General features: G+C 40.2%; 1 protein-coding gene across 1 annotated transcript in view; it reads right to left on the reverse strand.

The window, feature by feature from the left end:
* Positions 1–945: 945 nt before the first annotated feature.
* Positions 946–19,580, reverse strand: part of LOC116983339 (transforming protein RhoA-like) — a 29,832-nt gene continuing 11,197 nt past the window's right edge. The window contains exons 2-5 of the mRNA XM_033037048.1: positions 6,317–6,474; positions 5,178–5,298; positions 3,114–3,244; positions 946–2,195 (exon numbers count right to left, since the gene is read on the reverse strand). Of these exons, the coding sequence (XP_032892939.1) occupies positions 2,022–2,195; positions 3,114–3,244; positions 5,178–5,298; positions 6,317–6,472 (582 nt within the window). The 5' untranslated portion in view covers positions 6,473–6,474 and the 3' untranslated portion in view covers positions 946–2,021. The remainder of the gene's footprint in view (positions 2,196–3,113; positions 3,245–5,177; positions 5,299–6,316; positions 6,475–19,580) is intronic.

Consider the following 19,580-nt stretch of genomic DNA (forward strand, 5'->3'; position numbering starts at 1 on the left):
TCTTCAAAAAATTCATTTGAATCTATGATTTAACCAGAATCTTTGAATTCTGCATTTGACTTAACTGAAAACATTAGGCTGCAAGATAAGCTACAAAATGATTCTTCATCCACCCCTCTTGTGGTTTCTGCCTTTAAAACAAGGAAAAAAGGATGAAATGTAGAAAGTTTAAAAATCTCTCTCCAAATAGGAAAATAAACCTTTGGTAGCAGATTAAGTAGAACTATTAAAAGCTGGTAAAATGTACACAAAGAAAGGAATGGCAAGAAATGCTTTAATAAATGAGGCTACGGTTGTGAGGATAGGAACATTGAGGGAAACTGTGAGAGATGGGTAAACAATAATCCGTACACATCCCTAATGTTTCATTGCTTCCTCCTCTCCCATACAGTTGTTGAGCCCGTGCTTCCAGCTCAACACAGAATTATTCTGCCTGACCATGGCAACCAAAAATGAGTTAATTCCAATTTTATTTCCCAGCTCTTGCTGTTCAAGTGGTCACACATCAACTACACCGTTTCCACCACCACCACTCTTTCAAGCAGGAAGGATCGACTTCCCCTTACGCATTATACGAGAAGAGTTTTCCTTGATCTCCCTCTTGTCCCTCCGAATACTTTTACCAGGTTCATTTTACATACAAGTTTCCACATGGTAAAATGACTACATCGGAATAAACTTCCTGATATATTTGCAGGAGCTTAAACCTTGCTCTAGATCCAAAAGGGTGAAGAGCACGATTTAAACAAAAGATGTGGGCAGATCAAAATGTTATACACATCATTCAAACTAACTGCCTAATTCCAAGGTTAAATATTTCAGTGCTGTAACAACTGACTTTAGCAGTTCCATTGCAGTGACTTGCATTTTAATACTGCTGCATGAGCTGAACACTTTCCAAATGTGCCAGCAGTTAAGGTTTAAAAATTACAAGAACGCTTTGAAGAAATTGACATAGTGGAACTTTATTAGAACATATCCACACTTAAAAGAAGTGTAAAGAATAGGCCCGAACAGCTGTATTTAAAAAAAAACAACTGGCTTTTATTTTGCTATTAGTATTGCTGGTAGCTATTTACGGACACAGCCAAAAAAAACATAAGGAACTGCAAGTGAGGTACATTCGGAACCTCAAATACATCTTCAATGTAAAACAAAAACATAAAAAGGCAGGCATTACATATACCAACATATGATAAATAGAAGGCCTTGAGTGCATGGTGCCAATGGCCACGCGCATTTTTTTATTGAAGGACTGCCGAGCTTTGTTTCGCAAGCGGAGCAGGACCTCTATTTAATCTGCAAGGACACAGCTGTGGCCTGGAACAGAGACAGAATTCCTGTCCCTCAACCTCCAACCTCTCCCCCCCCCCCCCCCCCCCCCGCATTAAAATTTCCACATTGTACATAAGCTTGACTTGGTTTACATCAATTATCACTTTTCAGAAGTCACCAAGATTTTACACAAAGGAATTCAAACGTCCATTATTTTGCACTAACCCCCCCCCCCCCCCCCCCCCCCCCAATACATTTAAAATTTTCAGTTTAGGCTACAGTATTAGCATTAAGAAATCCAATTATACAAAAGTCGAATCAAGCTACATCTATAAACAGTGATGGCAAACTAATTTCTTAGTTTGGTTCTATGTCAAGAAATACAAGCTGACAAGAGTGCGTTTTCCTACCAGTAAGGCTGCACCTACTGACCATGTAAAGTGGATAGGTTTTTAAAAAAAGCTACAGTAATATTTAACCAAAGTTTAGATGGATACATGCATACTGTAAAAATGACCATAACTACACATCAGTACACCACTGAACTAGAAATAAAAAACAGCCTTTGCTGGCTTTTAAATATTGGTAGCAAACAGAGATGTCAGGGACAGTATATAGATCAAATGAGAGGCCGGAATAATCAAGACACTATCTTACTAGGTTTAACAAACACCAATTCAAGGTTGTTTTTTTAAATCAAGTGACTGTAAATATATGGTAGGGTGCACTGGTCTTGCATTTGTGCCTTATAGAACACTACAAAACGCCTTATGCCTCGGGCGCTTAGCTTGCAGGGCAGCCCTTGTGGCCATTTCGAAAACTTCCCTCACACCATCTTTAGTTTTTGCCGAGCATTCCATGTAGCCGTACGCACAAATCTTGGTGACTATCTCTTTGCCTTCTTCGGGTTTCACAGGCTCCTGCATAATACAAAAGACCACTGTTAAAATAATATTTAAAAACTAGGAATCAAATCACTAATTAATAGGAAATCAGAAGGTAGTCTGCATTACTCTCTGCTCAGTTCTGACTTGCAAGGTAAAGTTTATCTAGTCATGAGTGGTGTAGCTATTTTTAAGCTCAGAATTATAGAGTCACACAGCAAGGAAACAGGCCCTTCGCTCAACTTGCCCGCACTGACCAACATGTCCCATCTACATTCATCCCATCTGCCTGCATTTGGTCCACATTCTTCTAAACCTGTCCTATCCATATACCTGTCTAAACGTTTCTTAAACATTGCCATAGTACCTGCCTCAACTACCTCCTTCGGCAGCTTATTTCACCACCACCCTTTGTGTGAAACATCACCACTCAGATTCCTATTAAATCTTTCCGCCACCTTAACCTGTCTTCTGGATCTCAATTTCCCTACTATAGGCAAGAGACTGTGTCTGCCCGATTTATTTATTTCATGATTCTGTACACCTTCATAAGATTTAAGTTTTCCCCGAAGATTCAAAGCTGAAAATGACATTGCAAACAGATACATCCCTTTCTGTTGTTCAACTCAGCATATATGCTATTATAGAAAAACAGGATGCCCAAGATAAAAATCACAATTGATATCATCACAAAGTAAATACTCTGAACCTTTAGCAATAACCCCCCACCCCCCCAAAGGAAAACAGACACTGATGAACTTGGTCAGTATCTTCACAAAACACAGAGTGCTGGGGTAATTCAGCAGATCAGACAAGAAACAAGGGTCCCCACCCAAACATCACCTATCCACATCCTCCAGGGATGTTGCGTGACCCACTGAGAGTTACTTCAGCACTTAGTGTTTTGCTCAAAGTTCCAGCATCTGCAGTCTCTTCCTGTATTTCCCTACTAACCTGCTTCATCTTTGCCAGTTCCCTTCGTGTGTGCTCATCGTTCCTCAAATCCTTTTTATTCCCAACAAGGATAATGGGCACACTAGGGCAAAAATGTTTCACTTCTGGAGTCCACTTCTCTGGAATATTTTCTAGTTTGTAGGAAAAAAAATGAATACATGCGTTTTACTTGTATAGCACAGATTCAGAATCATATGCAGCATGGCAGGTTTTACACACTCCCTGTTATATATTTTTTGTTTTTATTGTTATTTGTAAAGATTCTATTGAATCAGTTCCCACCAGCCTGTAAAAAAAGCATACAATACTAATTACTTGAGGAAAAAAAGGTGCTCTCACATCACCTCTTTTTGACTGAGCCGCCCATGTCTGCGATATCTGCTAGTCAACTTCATAATTAAAAGGACTTTCTCTTTTATCTAAATACTTCATGATCTCCAAAACATGAAGCTGCCTCTGCAATTTAAGTCTCAAAAGTTCTACAATTACACTCCAACTATACTTCAGCTCTATAAATATTGTAGCAAATCTCTTCAGACTCCTCTCCCAAGCCATCGTGTCCTTCCGAAAATGCAGTGTCAGCACCAAACACTCCTTCTGCCCCAGCAGGATGATGCTCTGTATAAGCTTAGTTCGCCTTTGTAGATATGGCCACAATGTACAAAAGCCAGAGAGTCCAGGATACTGTTCGCTTTAGTGAGTGATTTAACCTGTCTTGCCACCTTCAATGTGATCTCTATTTTTGCACGTTTGAAAACTTTATAGGTGTTCTCAGTCTCATTTTATAATGCATTAGGGTAATGGTCTGATTTGACAATATTACCACAGAATCTTCTGTAGCTGCAAATCATTCCAGATTTCTAGGAGCATTAAATAGCCTACTCAACTGGGGGGAGGGAGGTTGGGCAGATACACTTTGCACCAAGCTGACCAGCTTTATGCTGTGTGATAAATCTAGAGGGGCTTGACTAAAGGTCATTACCCTTAATTAAATAGGCAAGTTTAGTCAAGGTTGCTGTTCACCTTGATTTAATTTGCACTCATATTTTGTTTTATTAATGCAATCTTTTTTCTTTTCATCGTCTTGTATAATTTGTGTGTAATTAATGTCTATTTATGTTTTTGTATGGTGTCTGAGTCTATGTGCCTGTGATGCGGCTGCAAGATTTCCATTGTACCTGTACCTCACCGTGCTTGTGCATGTAAGAAGAAACTCTTCTTTACTTGTCTGCATTTTTACACTTGAACAATAATTCAAAGTGTTAAAATAGCACAGCCATCTCACATTTTACATGGGGCGGGGGGGGTTACATTCTTGAAAAGGCAGGTGTAATTCAAAACAGCGCAAATAGAACATAAGCGATTACGCTGCCAGCCGTAAATATGAGTGTGTTATTCCAAAATACAAGAGTGTAAATCAGACTTTGGTATTAAATGAAAAAGCATAAATCAAAGTGCAGTGTCCAGGATAGACGGAGGACAATTTGACCCAATGCTTTTGTACTTGCCACACTGTGTACCGCACAAGTCTTCAGTAACCAGCAAGCAACTCCAAAACAATGCTTTCAAAATAAAATAATTATGCAATAACCACAGCAATGCCATGGAAAATCACCCCAGAAGAATCTCTACACTGAATAATGTAACAGGAGGATCAAAGGCAATGACATCATACAAATTATAATGAGACTGCAGAACAAGATGTTAGTAATCACACTAAATATTAACCTTACAGATCACTGCACAAGGCAATAAACTGTCCATTTCCAGAAATTTTTAAATGCCTGAGACGTGAAAGGCTTGTTAAATGTCTTCGTATTTTTACATTAAGATCTTCAGAAAGAATTAAATGCAGCACACGCCTTTCTCAAAAGAGCACCACACTTTTAAGTTGTCTAAATGTTTTTTGTTAAAATGTCTCCTTTAGATGGACATTTCTAACTGTGTAAATGCAAATCACTCTTCAACACTGACAAAAGCAAAATGACTTCAGTTTAGATTAATATATTTAACTAAAAGAATGATAGAGTAGTAAGATTAAGCAGTACATTAAAGTTATCTCACCCAAACTGTCAGGACTATCGATTGAAAAACACATTAGAATTACATCTGTATCTGGATAGGAGAGAGGCCGAAGTCGATCATAATCTTCCTGTCCTGCTGTGTCCCAAAGAGCCAGTTCAACCTGGAGAAGATTAAAACGGTCAATTTTTATAAAGAATAAATAAAGAAAATTCATTTTCTGTTCCTGAATTAAAACAATCCCTGCAGCATTGGAAATAGAATAGGCAAATCACACAGGTTTGCTCTTCATTTTAAGAGAGCAAGTCTGCTGTAAAGATAGTCTTGAATATTGGTAATAAACTCAAACACATCGATGAATGTTTAGTTTAGTTGAGAGATACAGCATGGAAACAGGCCCTTCCACCCATTGAGTCCATGACCACCATTGATGATCCATTCACACAATTTCAATTTAATCCAATCCCAACACTAGGAGCAATTTTACAAAGGGCAACGAACCTACAAACTCTCACACTTTTGGGTTGTGTGAGGAAGCCTGTGCATGCACAAGGAGATCATGCAAACTCCACACACACAGAATGTGAGCTTATGATTGAACCCGGCTCTACCGCTCCAATTTAAACAAGTCTAAAGAAGGATCTCGACCCAGGTGTCACCTATTCCTTTTCTCCAGAGATGCTGCGTGACCCGCTGAGTTACTCCAGCATTTTGTGTCTATCTTCGGTGTAAACTAGCATCTGCATTTCGTGCCACACCTTAAACAAGGCCCTTTTGTGATTAATGTGTCTTACAGCACCAGAGACCTAGGGTTGATTCTGACTACAGGTATTGTCCATACGTAGTTTGTACATTTTCCCTGTTTCCGCACTGTATTTCTAAAGTCTAAAGAGTCTTAAAATGAACTTGAGAAATATTAAAAACACACAATCATGTTTTAATAGGGTTAACACAATCGGCTTAATAACACACTTTACAGTTCACCGTTAGTCTGTTCCTTCCTCTCCTATACTGTCACTTCTATTTTAAAAGAGGGACCAATGCTGATAAATTCAGACAAATGGGGAAATAATATTATGCATTAAAGCTAGATGAACAATAGCCAAGAGAATAGGGTTATTGAAACCGTTTGAATGTTACACATGTTATACGAACAGAATATTTTAGATGTTACTACCAACCTGCTTTCCATCCACTTCAATATCTGCTACATAATTTTCAAAAACCGTTGGAACGTACACCTCAGGGAACTGATCTTTACTGAAGACAATGAGTAGACATGTCTTGCCACAAGCACCATCACCAACTATAACGAGTTTTTTGCGAATGGCAGCCATCGCTGTAAAAAAAAACAGAGATCTATTACATATTGCAGCCATTATACCAATTTGGTTACAAATTATATCCAGCAGAAAATCTTTTTTTTTTTTTTTAATGTGCAATTGTTCAACTTCTACTGTTTTTTAAATTGGGAAACTGGCATTTCCCTTTATATTGTTCAGCTTTTGCGAAAGTGCATATTCACAGTACAGTTGGGTAGAAAAATAGACCCAGTGACAGTGTGCAACCAGGGAGTTATAAACAAAATACAGCATGGTAACAGGCCGTTCAGCCCATTGAATCTACACAAACCATTCAATTGCACAAATCCTACATTAATCCCATATTTTATTCTCCGCATTCTTAATAAAATCCCTATCCCCGAGGTTATCCCATTCACCTATATTAGGAGCAATTCACAATGAAGCTGTGAATCATAGCTTTGAGATGTGTGAAAAACCAAGCACCCAGAGAAAACCCCACGTGATCATCTTCCAGCCTCATCCTTATGGTTTGGCAAGTGCTTTGAGATAGATACACACAATGCATTTGGTAGATGAAACATCCAACAGGTACTGATCACCAGCTCAGGGTGGTGGGGATAGACCCAATCAAGCAGGCTGCTGTATCCTGGTGCTATTAAGCTTTGAAAAAATTGTTGAATCTGCACACATCTAGCCAAGCGGAAGCGTTCCATCATACTCTCATGAAACTTTGTGTTTCAAAAAAAATAAATTTGATCAGCCATATAATAATAATAATATATAATAATATATCTTTTATTGTCATTGCACGTCAGTGCAACGAGATTTAGTGAGCAGCTCCACTGATGTCCAGGAAAGGTAAATAAATACAATACATAAATAAACAAGCTGAATTGATTGACGTGACCATCTGAGGGAGACTGTCCAAAGGGGGTGGGTGGGGGGGCACTCATTAGGGCCGGTTCAGAGCCGCTATAGCTCTTGGGATGAAACTGTTCCTGAGTCTGGAGGTTCGGGCGTAGAAGGCCTTGTAACGTCTGCCGGAGGGAAGTAGTTGAAACAGACCGTGGCAGGGGTGTGATGAGTCCTTATGGATGCTGAGGGCCTTCCTGAGGCACCGCGTGTGGTAGATGCCCTCCAAGGCTGGTAGCTCTGTCATTGTGTGCACGTGAGCAAAGAGTGCAAATTGCGGTGCAGCCTCGAAGGGCCGAATGGCCTACTCCTGCTCCTATTTTCTATGTTTCTATACTCTCAATGCACCTTGTAGATAATGTAAAGGCTTTGAGGATTCAAAGGGTCCAATAGGATATCGGCCCTGATAATCACCATATTTGTGTGGCTAGTCTAATTATGGCTCTGGTTAACAGTGACCCCAGGATGTTAAAGGTGAGGGATTTGTTTAATGCCAATGATTGACTATGTTGTTGGTGGTAGTTAAGATGAGAATTTCATGTTCCTAAGTTCTAAGAGCAGAGTTAGGCCATCTGGCCCATCAAGTCTACTCAACCATTCAATCATGGCTAATCTATCTTTCTCTCGCAACCCCATTCTCCTGCCTTCTCCCCATACCCCTGACAGCCTTACTAATTAAGAATCTGGAAAATTCTGAAAGAATTTCACATTGCAGTTAGAATTTGAGCAGAAGGAAATACAAAGGATCAAAGACCAAAAATGACTCATTTGGTACAGAATGAAAAATTATCCTTGGTCTTTCTACAGTCCCACAAAGCCTAAATCTACTCCTGAAAACTCACCTCCACTTGAGTTTTATATAAACTCATACTTTTTAATAAATTACATTTTTTATTCAGTGCCTTTAACAAAAAAGGTCCACTGCTTCAGTTCTTGGAAATGTATGACATTACAAAAAGAATAATGAAGATATCAAGATATAACGAGGAGTTCAAGTTTTTTTTTAAAAAGAGGTAGTATAGGGAGGTTTCGGCAAACACTTCAGAACTCAGGGCAGCCAAAGCACACCCACCAAAAGGCAGAGCAAATAAAAAATTACAGATTCTCACAATGCTAGAATTAGAGAACCGCAGACGTGAGCAAAGAGTGCAAGGTTGGAGGAGATTACAAATGTGGAGGGTTGAGATCAAGGGGAGACAAAAGGGAAAATTATAAAACTGAGGTTGTAAATTGATAAGGAACCTTTGTTTGGGCACACATTCTTACCACATCCAACAAAACACCTGGTTTACAGGTTTAGACAACTCCCAGGAAACAAAATGCACACAATTACAAGTCAATTGATGTAATTCTTTTGGCAAGTGGGTGTAACTATAGCTTTGAATCAGTGTTCTGGCATGCTCTGGCAAGGCTTGGGGTTACTGCAGATTTGTCCTTGAGAAGCTGTCAATTTTGACAGCATAACTGCATGAAAATTAGTAGGCAAAATGGCAAGTATTGCTAAAGGGGTGACAGAGACCCAAAAGACAACCTTCATTTGCTCTCCTAGAGCAAAACACAAAGTGTTTGAGTAACTCAGCAAGTCATGCAGCATCTGAGGAAGAAATGGACAGCCGACATTTCGGGTCAGGACCCTTCTTCAGATTGAAACCAGAAACGTCCCCTACCCATTTCCTCCGCAGCTGCTGCCTGACTTGATGGTTTACTCCAGCACGTTGTGCATTGCTCAAGAATCCTGCATGCAAAGTTCCTTGGGTCTCAGTCTGCACTTTCGTGGTTAAAACTGGACTCATCAATATAATGTTACAGAATATTATAAAAGTGGAAGGAACAGGCAAGGGAAAAAAAGGCGCACAATTCCCCCAGCCCATCCCTATAGTACAGATAATAGGAATGGGATGTGCAAACTGTTTTTGTCAATATCGTTTTATACTCTGAAGTAAAAGCTCAGTAAAGGATCTATCTTTATAAATTAACATGGAAGCAGAAAAAAAATATCCAAATCTGCAAGGGTGCTTTGGAAAATAAAACTAGAAACAAAATGACTGAAATATATTTACTCATATTCCTTTTATTACCTCCATGTTATTTGCTACTGCTAAGCAACCCTCTAAACTTCATGAAATGGGCGGATTGAATGTCACAATCAGAGGAAATGGAACGCGGAACCAAAATAACCTTAAATTTAAATTACCTGCTACAATTACTGCCCACTAAACCCATTTCTGGAATTCATTATGAATATGTATGTAAAGAGACAGTAAATCAGTCCAATGCGAGCCGTTTATTTTTTGTTCTACGTTCAAGCATTTGCAATCTGTGCCTCTGCTAGATATACATTGTTCAGACATTATGCCTAGCAACACAAATGCAAGGAATGTCATTATTTTTTTGTTATCAACAAAATATCACTCGGCCCTCGTGGCAGGGAATGGGTGGGGTCAACCACCAGTAGGCAGTGTTCCTGCCAATGTGGTCCCTACTATAATAAATAACTTAGCCTAGCCCTGAAGTCTACTGTTTTCACAGGCCACATGAAGCATTTCACTGCAACTCAATTAACCCTTTTCTTCAAAAATAAATAAATAATGATGTCCTCTCCTCCACCCATTCTCCTACTGCAACCTCTAGCAGTAAGAGAATGATTATGGTGTGGAACATGTCACTAGATGCAAAGTAAATGCCTTTCACAGGAATGATAGATACACAAGAAAAAAGGAATGGAAAGATTGGGTGATATAATAAAGTATGGGAAGAGCTCATGTGAAGCACACACAAGATCACAAAGTAGTTAAGATGAATGACTCGCTTTTGTCATGTGCATTCAACATATTGCTGTGGTATTTCAAAATAACTGAACCAATTCATTTTTAAACAATGTGGTATGACACCACCAACAAAAATCAGGTTGAAAGCTGAAGAAAAAATATACTGTAGGCTCTAATGATGATATAGTAAAATTGATCATGAGTAACACAATAGAAATGCAGTTGCCAATCGAGGGATTTAGATTTTACGCAGTTTTGACAGCAGTCTTTGACTTAGAAACATAGAAAATAGGTGCAGGAGGAAGCCATTCGGCCCTTCGAACCAGCACTGCCATTCATTGTGATCATGGCTGATCGTGCCCAATCAATAACCCGTGCCTGCCTTCTCCCCATATCCCTTGATTCCACTAGCCCCTAGAGCTCTATCTAACTCTCTCTTAAATCCATCCAGTGACTTGGCCTCCACTGCCCTCTGCGGCAGGGAATTCCACAAATTCACAACTCTCTGGTTGAAAAAGTTTTTTTTCACCTCAGTCTTAAATGGCTTCCCCTTTATTCTAAGACTGTGGCCCCTGGTTCTGGACTCGCCCAACATTGGGAACATTTTTCCTGCATCTAGCTTGTCCAGTCCTTTTATAATTTTATATGTTTCTATAAGATCCCCCCTCATCATTCTATACTCCAGTGAATACAAGCCTAGTCTTTTCAATCTTTCCTCATATGACAGTCCCGCCATCCCAGGGATCAATCTCTTGCACCTACGCTGCACTGCCACAATCACAACGACGTCCTTCCTCAAATTCGGAGACCAAAACTGGACACAATACTCCAGATGTGGTCTCACCAGAGCCCTATACAACTGCAGAAGAACCTCTTTGCTCCTATACTGAAATCCTCTTGTTATGAAGGCCAACATTCCATTAGCTTTCTTCACTGCCTGCTGTACCTGCACGCCAACTTTCATTGACTGGTGTACAAGGTCGCCCAGGTCTCGCTGCACCTCCCTCTTGCCTAACCTAACCCCATTGAGATAATAATCTGCCCCCTTATTTTTGCCGCCAAAGTGGATAGCCTCACATTTATCTATATTATACTGCATCTGCCACGCATCTGCCCATTCACTCAACCTATCCAGGTCACCCTGCAACCTCCTAACATCCTCTTCACAGTTCACACTGCCACCCAGCTTTGTGTCATCTGCAAACTTGCTAGTGTTGCTCCTAATTCCCTCTTCCAAATCATTAATTCTGGCCTCTAGACTAACATCACCAGTCATGCAGCTAAATTCAGCTGTGTATGTATTATACATGGGATGGAAAATGGATTCATTCCCAAAGATGTGCTCTTTCGGGAGGTCGTCAGTGCATGGAGGCCAAGAGCAAGACCAAAGCTTTGCTACAAGGATATGATTAAGAGAGATTTGACAAATTTCAACATTGGCACTGACAACTTGGAAAAGGCTGCTGAGGACTGGGGATGGTGGAGAATGGGCCTCTACGTGGATATAAAGCATTATGGCACCAAGTCGTTCAAGACTCTGGAGGCCAGACGGCACCGCCACAAAATGGTCAGTGGCAAGAGCAACACACTCTCCAATCCAACACCTGGAGACAACTTCACGTAGAAGCTATGGGAGAGTCTACCTGCCAAGGATAGGCCTAGTCAGCCACAGCAATAAATGCAACAACAGAAGAAACGTTCCCCTCTCCAAGCAGGACAATGTCAAAGCCCCACCATCATTTCTCGTAGATGGATCAGATGCCAACCAACCATGTGTCATATAACATTCGGGAGGAATGCTGGAGACTTTGGGAGTAAGACATGATGGATCATCCATTTAGCACTTCTGGCTGAACATGTCTATGACTGCTTCAGCCACATCTTCAGAACTTGCTTGCAGGGCCCAGCCATCATAAGGATAGCATTGTGTAGGAAGGAACTGCAAATGCTGGTTTACAGTGAAGATAGACACTAAACGTCACCCATTCCTTCTCTCCAGATATGCTGCCTGGCCTCCAGCATTTCAAGGTTAGTTTGTCACATACCAATTAAGGTACAGTGAAATTTGAGTTACCATACAGCCATACTAAATGAAAAGCAACATGACACACAACCACGTAAAAATTAACATAAACATCCACCACAGTGGATTCCACATTCCTCACTGTGATGGAAGGCAATAAAGTTCAATCTTCTTCCTATTTGTTTGCATCTATTTAAGGATAGCATTGTTCTTGCTGCTTCCTGTTCAACAGTTCAATTGACCTCCACCATGCAAGACTAGATCTGGACTAAGAAATGTCTTTAACCATCTTAACGTAATGTTTGTAGAGCCTGACATTTTAATTTAAATCCAAGTGCTAGTTTTATTGTAGTGTTACCTCTCCAACATATCATTCTTTTGGATGTTGTTCCTATAAGTGAATGGAGTTGATAGGTCTGGTCAAAGCATTGTAACATATTGTTTGAAATCAGTCTGAGGAAGGGTTCCAACCCAAAATGTCACCAATCCCTGTTCTCCAGAGATGCAGCTTGACCCATTGAGTTACTCCAGCACTGTGTCCTTTTTTGTTTGAGTTCAATTTTCTGTTGTTTATGTATGTATCAAGCCACTTGTCTGCTTAACTTTGTGCATCAAGAGCAATACTGCTAGTCCCTAAACAGCAGTGGGCTGGCATTTATTATTTATAAGCTGATTTTTGTAGCTAACCTTTGAATGCAGAGATTTTCAACAAGTTCAACAAGAAAAATCTGTTCTGTCCAAAGAAAGTACTTTTTGATAAAGTGTTTCCATTACTGACTTTTCAGTGAATGTTCAGAGAACTGAACGATAATTTATTCAAACATTCCTTCTTGGCAAGTATTGAAAATGCCTAGTGCCAAAGGCAACGGGTCCAAACCTTTAATGTACTGTTTCTATTTACTATTTGGATGTTCTTACAGCTTGCCATGCATCAGATCATGATTCAAAATAGAAATGTTTTATTCAATCAAGTTACTGGTATGTTCCCTCCCATTTGGGAAGTTGTAGAGTTGCTCGTTAACATCATCTGGTAGCATGCATATATAAAACGGAAGCACCTGTAGTATAGTTGTGTGGCTCGTAAGGGAAATGTTTGCAACCAAGTGTACATCTATACTGGTCTTGCACAGAAGTCAGAATACCTGTCAAAACAGCGCAAAACCTAAAATCGGAATATTTTTGTCAAAGAGTGGAGAGTGTGGTAGTTCAAGTTCACATTTATTGTCACATGCACCAATTGGTACAGTGAAATTTGAGTTACAATACAGCCATACGAATAAAAACACAATACACAATTGAATTTAACATAAACATCCACCACAGCGGAATCAATGTTTCACACTGATGGAAGGCAATAAAGTTCAGTCATCTTCCTCTTTGTTCACCCATGGTCGGGGCCTAGAACCCTCTGCAGTCGCCGCTCCGTCGGCTCGATGTACAGGCCCTCTTGCCGGGATGTTTGAAACTCCGGCGTCGGAACGGAACACACTCAATGGCTTGGAGTTTCCGAATAGGCCGCTTCTTATCGGAGACCGCGGCCTCTGAAGTCCACAGGTCGAGCCGGGGGAAGCTCCAACACTGGCGATCCCCGGCAAAAGATCCCAGGCCTCCGCGATGTTAAAGTCAGCATCACGCCCACGGCTAGAAGCTCCGCAGACCACAGCTCCACGGTGTTAAAGTCAGCAGTCCAACACTGGCGATCCTCAACAGGATCCTAGGCTCCAAGATGGTAATTCAGCACTGCGCCTGCTGCTGAAACTCTGGGCCATCTCCAGTAGGAAAGGCCTCGCCAATCAGTTGTTAGGCTGCGGGGGGGGGGGGGGGGGGAAACGGGTGAAGATGCGCCAAGGAGAAAAGAAGCATCTCCGACCAGGTAAGTGACTGAAAATGGTTCCTCCACCACCCCTCACATAAGGCATGCTGAGAAACATTAGCTTTCTCTCTTAGTCCCCAACCACGCAGCCTCAATGCTGCAAAGTGACATTGTTCTTCTGCTGCTTTATGATCCAATAACATCTCAATGGATAAAAAAAAACTGATTAAATGATAACATGGTCCTGCCAAATCAGTTCAATGGCAATACGTAAATGTCAAATAAGTCAATACCTTATGCTTATGGACTTCCAGATATAGTTATTCATAAGCAGAGATAGGTGGTGCTCCAGGAAAGACATTAAGTGTTCCTTTGATAGAAAATAAAGCACAAGAATAGCGACTCATTCTATTGTCCTTGCCCTGGACAAAAAGGGAAAGAAAAAGTTTCATACAATCACAAAGGAAAATCATATGTGAAGCTGATGAAAAGGGATCAATGAAAACTGGGAACTAAAAAAGGAGAAGCTACAAAAGAAACTATAGTAACCAAATACAAAGGGAAAAACAAAGAAATGCTGAAAAACAGAATTAGGTAAATGGAAAAGGAAGGAGACTGGCAAGCTGAATATAAGCATCAGCTTTACTGGACAAATTGGTCATGTCTTATGCAATGCCGTATTAAAAGGTCATATACTGTACGTAGAAGAATCATCTGGAAAAGACAAACCGCATTTGAAAGGATATACAACTGCTTTCCTCATTCGTAACCATATCTTTTCTATTAATGATCCTGGAGGTGCTGCCTCATAATCTTAACTCAACCTCATTCGGTTACTCCGTTATTGCACCTTTTTTGCACTACAATGTTCACACCATTTTGCTGCATTTGTATTTATCGTCGTATCTTTCATTACCATATACACTGTGTATTCTATGAACTTGTGCAAACAAGGAATTTCATTGCACCCTGGTGTATATGCCAAACTAATCTGTAACTGAATCGATTTTTGTTTCCCAGCAGGATTGATTTTAGCAGAAAGTATTTATTAAGCTTTTGGCTAAAACAGGAGCAGTATAATGTTCAGGAAATTGAACCTAAGAGTATTGTAAACTAAAGTATATTTTTCCTTTAAAAAAAACTCAGCAGCCAATGAAATTAGTATGATCCAAGTGTGTCTCTACTTTAAATTAAACTTACAGAATTACAAATAACAACAAGGAAGACAACCTGTGGAGTCCCTACCAGCTCTAAGAGCAATCCAATTAGTCCAACTCTGCTCCCCACAGCCCTGCAAATATTTTCTTACTGATAGCTATCTGTTTTCTTTTTTACCTCTACAATCTAATCTGGCGGTGCTCAAATAAAAATAATGATGCTCACTTCAAAAGTCATGTCAAGAATGCTTTCTTGTAATCTGTCCTGCAACAGAACAATGAAGTTCCTACTTGTAGCACATCCTTCATGTTCAAGGGATGGCCCAGTGCAAGAGCCATTTGTGCTGCTAAAGCACAGCTCCAGGGACCCAAGTTCAATCCTGACCTCATGGGCTTCTGTATAAGCAATTTGCATTTTCACCCCCCCCCCCCCCCCCCCCGTTTCAGCTGGGCACCCAAGGTTTCTCTCACATTCGAAGACAAGATAGCAGGTCAATTAGCGACTATCAATTATTCCTTTGTATGTGTTGTGCGAAAAGAACTGAAGTGAAGTTGATGAAGATGCCGGAGAGAATATGATACAGGGTTGCAAGGGGAAAAGGGAAAGGGGCTGATGGGATTGTTCTACTGAGAACCAGTGTAGGCTTGAGGGACGGATGAACTCTTTCTGTTGCCTCACAATTGATTAGCAAGGGTGTCAGGGGTTATGTGGCAAAGGCAGGAGAAGGGGGTTGTGAGGGAAAGATAGATCAGCCATGATTGAATGGCGGAGTAGACGATGGGCCAAATGGCCTAATTCTGCTCGTAAAAATTATGGATAAGTACAGTATTTCTCACTGAAGACCCATTTAACACACAGACTTGCTGCCATCAGTCCCTCATCACAAAGTGACATCAAGATAGAACATCCAAACATTTCAGATTTGGTTCAGCGCTAATATTCCTGGCTTTCCATCAAGCAGCTCTTCTAATGTTACTTTTGCGAGTTCAAGTGGGACTTGATAAACATGAACACATCTTGAGATATGCGCTGTCCAATAATTTGCTAAACAAAAGGCACCATGCATTCTCTCACGACACTGGTCAAGATTTTGTGATGTCATTCAAAAAAGGGAATGGTATTTGAGCCTTGCATAATATTTAACTCCCAACTAATTTTACTCAAACTGATTAACCATATAACCATATAACAATGACAGCACGGAAACAGGCCATCTCGGCCCTTCTAGTCCGTGCCAAACACGTATTCTCCCCTAGTCCCATATACCTGCGCTCAGACCATAACCCTCCATTCCTTTCCCGTCCATATAACTATCCAATTTATTTTTAAATGATAAAAACGAACCTGCCTCCACCACCTTCACTGGAAGCTCATTCTACACAGCCACCACTCTCTGAGTAAAGAAGTTCCCCCTCATGTTACCCCTAAACTTCTGTCCCTTAATTCCCAAGTCATGTCCCCTTGTTTGAATCTTCCCTACTCTAAGTGGGAAAAGGAATTACCTGCTCATTTTTTATAGTCACTATCTAATAGATCTAGCTGTGCACAAACAAATAATAATTTGCCCTTATATTATAGCAGTACCTACACTGACGTTAGAATATGGTTGTGTTCTCTTTGTACTCAGGTGATTTAAGCTTCCAGTTGAAACTGTTTGTGTGCACACAGGTCCATATTGCATTGTTACCCTCTCAAAATATTTTGTAATCAACACTAAAAAAAAATGTAGAACACAGCCAATCAAAATTTGGACCTTGATCTTTAATAACCCTTACAGCAAGCATGTTGAAATCCTTGCCATGATGCAAATGTAATGCATTTTGTTTCAAAAAGATACACAATACCAGTAAAAATGCTGACACACAGTCCAGCCTATTCAAAACTGCATTCACAGGATGTCCCTCCTCTCAGACTGACCTAGTTTCCAAAATAACTCAAAGGAAACGGACAAGTTTGACACCCTGCCCAATTCGGAGATCCACATTCCAGTTTCTAATCCAGGACAAGCCTGGGGGAAATCAAAAACTGGCTGAAATCTACTTTGATTTCCTCATTCTCCATATACAGTCTCTAAACAAAAAGGAATGTGGGCCTTTATAAAAATAAGCACAAATAACAGACATTGCTTCTTTAAGTGCTCACAGGAAATATGCAAATAGCTGTATTTCATACCAGTCAAGATAACAAGTTATCCAGATTTAAGCGTTATAGTACTTTGACACTTTAGATTTTCAAAATAGATTTCAGGCAAGTTGAAACTCCTACAGTTAATGAATTAAATGCATAAATTCCTACAGTTAATTAATTAAACGCATAACCTTAGTGTATGTGTTCCTTCCATCGTTTCACTGGGCTCGAGTATAATTGATGCATGCTCGAGGCTCTCAGCATCCATCTTCCATCGTCACTGACTGATCATGGGCCAGGGATTCTCGGTAGTCAATGGAGATGTTACTTTTTTTCCTCCAAAGAGGCTTTGAGCATATTCTCGAATCTTTTCTTGTGGAAGTGTCTGAAACATGGCGTGAGTTTTTGGGGTTTGGTGTTCAGCATGTATATACTGTGGCCTACCCAATGGAACCAAATTAATGCAATTAGGATCTGAAAGGGGAATGCTGGCATGGCAGATGCCACTGACATCAGTTTGCTTATGCCTTGAATAGATTTGGAAGACTGCAAAGTCAGCCTCAGTGGCATCTCCACAGTAGAGATAACATGTCCCACAAAAATGAGGGTTATTCTGAATCAGTCCAAAGAAGGGCCCCGACCTGAAATGTCACCTATCCATGTTCTCCAGATATGCTGCCTAACCCGCTGAGTTATTCCAGCATTGTGACCTTTTGTGTAAGCCAGCATTTGTTTCCGCTCCCTGCATCACAGATATTCAACATATGATATTTTGTATGTCAATGACTCTTTGGGGTATGCATCTTGGATTTAAGCCATTTTTCACTTTAACAAATACTGCACCCTCTCTATACACAGGAATATACTGAAGCAAAAGTCCAACAATGCATCTTGCCTCATTGTTTTAATTGATAAAATTTGGCTGCTTTAATCATTTTTACAGGAACCTTTTATAAATCAAACAATGGTTGTATCTGGTATAAATGGAGGTGTTTATTACGTGCACAACATACAAGTACAAAATATAATGCAGTCTGGTTTGTGCAAAATATCATAGTATCCACATCAATTTTATACCAGTGACATTTTATTTTTTTTAATTGCATAATATGTGCTCCTTTTATCATTCAGAGATATGTGTACATGCTCCAGCATGTATTCTAGCCTAGATTTTAAGAAAACGGCACAGAAAGAATTTATGCCATTGCCTTTTGAAAGTGTTTTGGCCCCAAGCCAGAAGTATTTTGGGAGGCTTGGGGGTAGTTGCAGGAAGCTTTCCACTACATCAACCATTGGTGGAAATGCCAACAGAACCACAGATAATGAAAGTGAGATTAGTTGTGATGGCGTCCATAACCAAGTAGTCCATTGCCGTATACTACACATACACTATATGTACACGTGGGCGGAATATCAGATGGGTGCATTGCTCTCTGACATAAACCACACTCCAGAAAGCAGAGAAAACTGGAAATAAAAATAACAATTGTGATAGTTGAACTTAACGTCACAGGTTGCAGGATTAATGATGCCTCTGATCACAGCACCAGTCAGTATGACACTTCAGTGCATTACAAGTTAAAGTCCAATGATGAATACGTCACCCAATTCTCTACTAAACTTCGACAGATATATACGGTGGAGAACATACTGACCGGGTGCATCACAGCCAGGTTTGGTAATTCAAGTAGATAATTCATGCTCTCATCTTGCTGCTATCATCAGGAGGAATGTACTGAAGCCCGAGAACTGTGATCTCCAGGATCTAGAACACCTTCTTAAACCATCCTACACAACCACAACTGTAACGTAGCACTGAACTACTATGGAGTTTGCACTAAAATGGCTGCTCTATGTGATTTGCATTTGTATTCTCATAATATGATTAACTTAGAATAACTGATAATGTATTATGTATTTATTGCTCTTGTTGCTTTTAATGGGCCTGTAAAGTTGCAGTAAGAAAAAATCTTAGTTGCGGTTCATATGGCAAATAAACATCTCTTGAATATTTTGAACAATATCACAGATTGTTGAAATTTATGATTTACAGCTAGGTTAAATATGACTGAACATTTTACTGGGTAACACACTCAAATTCAAGCCCTGGAATCTATCTCCAATGCACAATCACACTTGCCTTCGAGGAGAAAAATAATATTTTGCCACAAGTATTCATAAACTAAAGATAGACACAAAATGCTAGAGTAACTCTAGGCAGCATCTTTGGAGTGAAGGAATGGGTGATGTTTTGGGTCGAGACTCTTCTTCGGAGGTCTTGACCAGAAACGTCACCCATTCCTTCTCTCCAGCGATGCTGCCTGCCTGCTGAGTTACTCC

The sequence above is a fragment of the Amblyraja radiata genome, chromosome 18 (assembly GCF_010909765.2).
Source record: "Amblyraja radiata isolate CabotCenter1 chromosome 18, sAmbRad1.1.pri, whole genome shotgun sequence".
NCBI lineage: Eukaryota > Metazoa > Chordata > Chondrichthyes > Rajiformes > Rajidae > Amblyraja > Amblyraja radiata.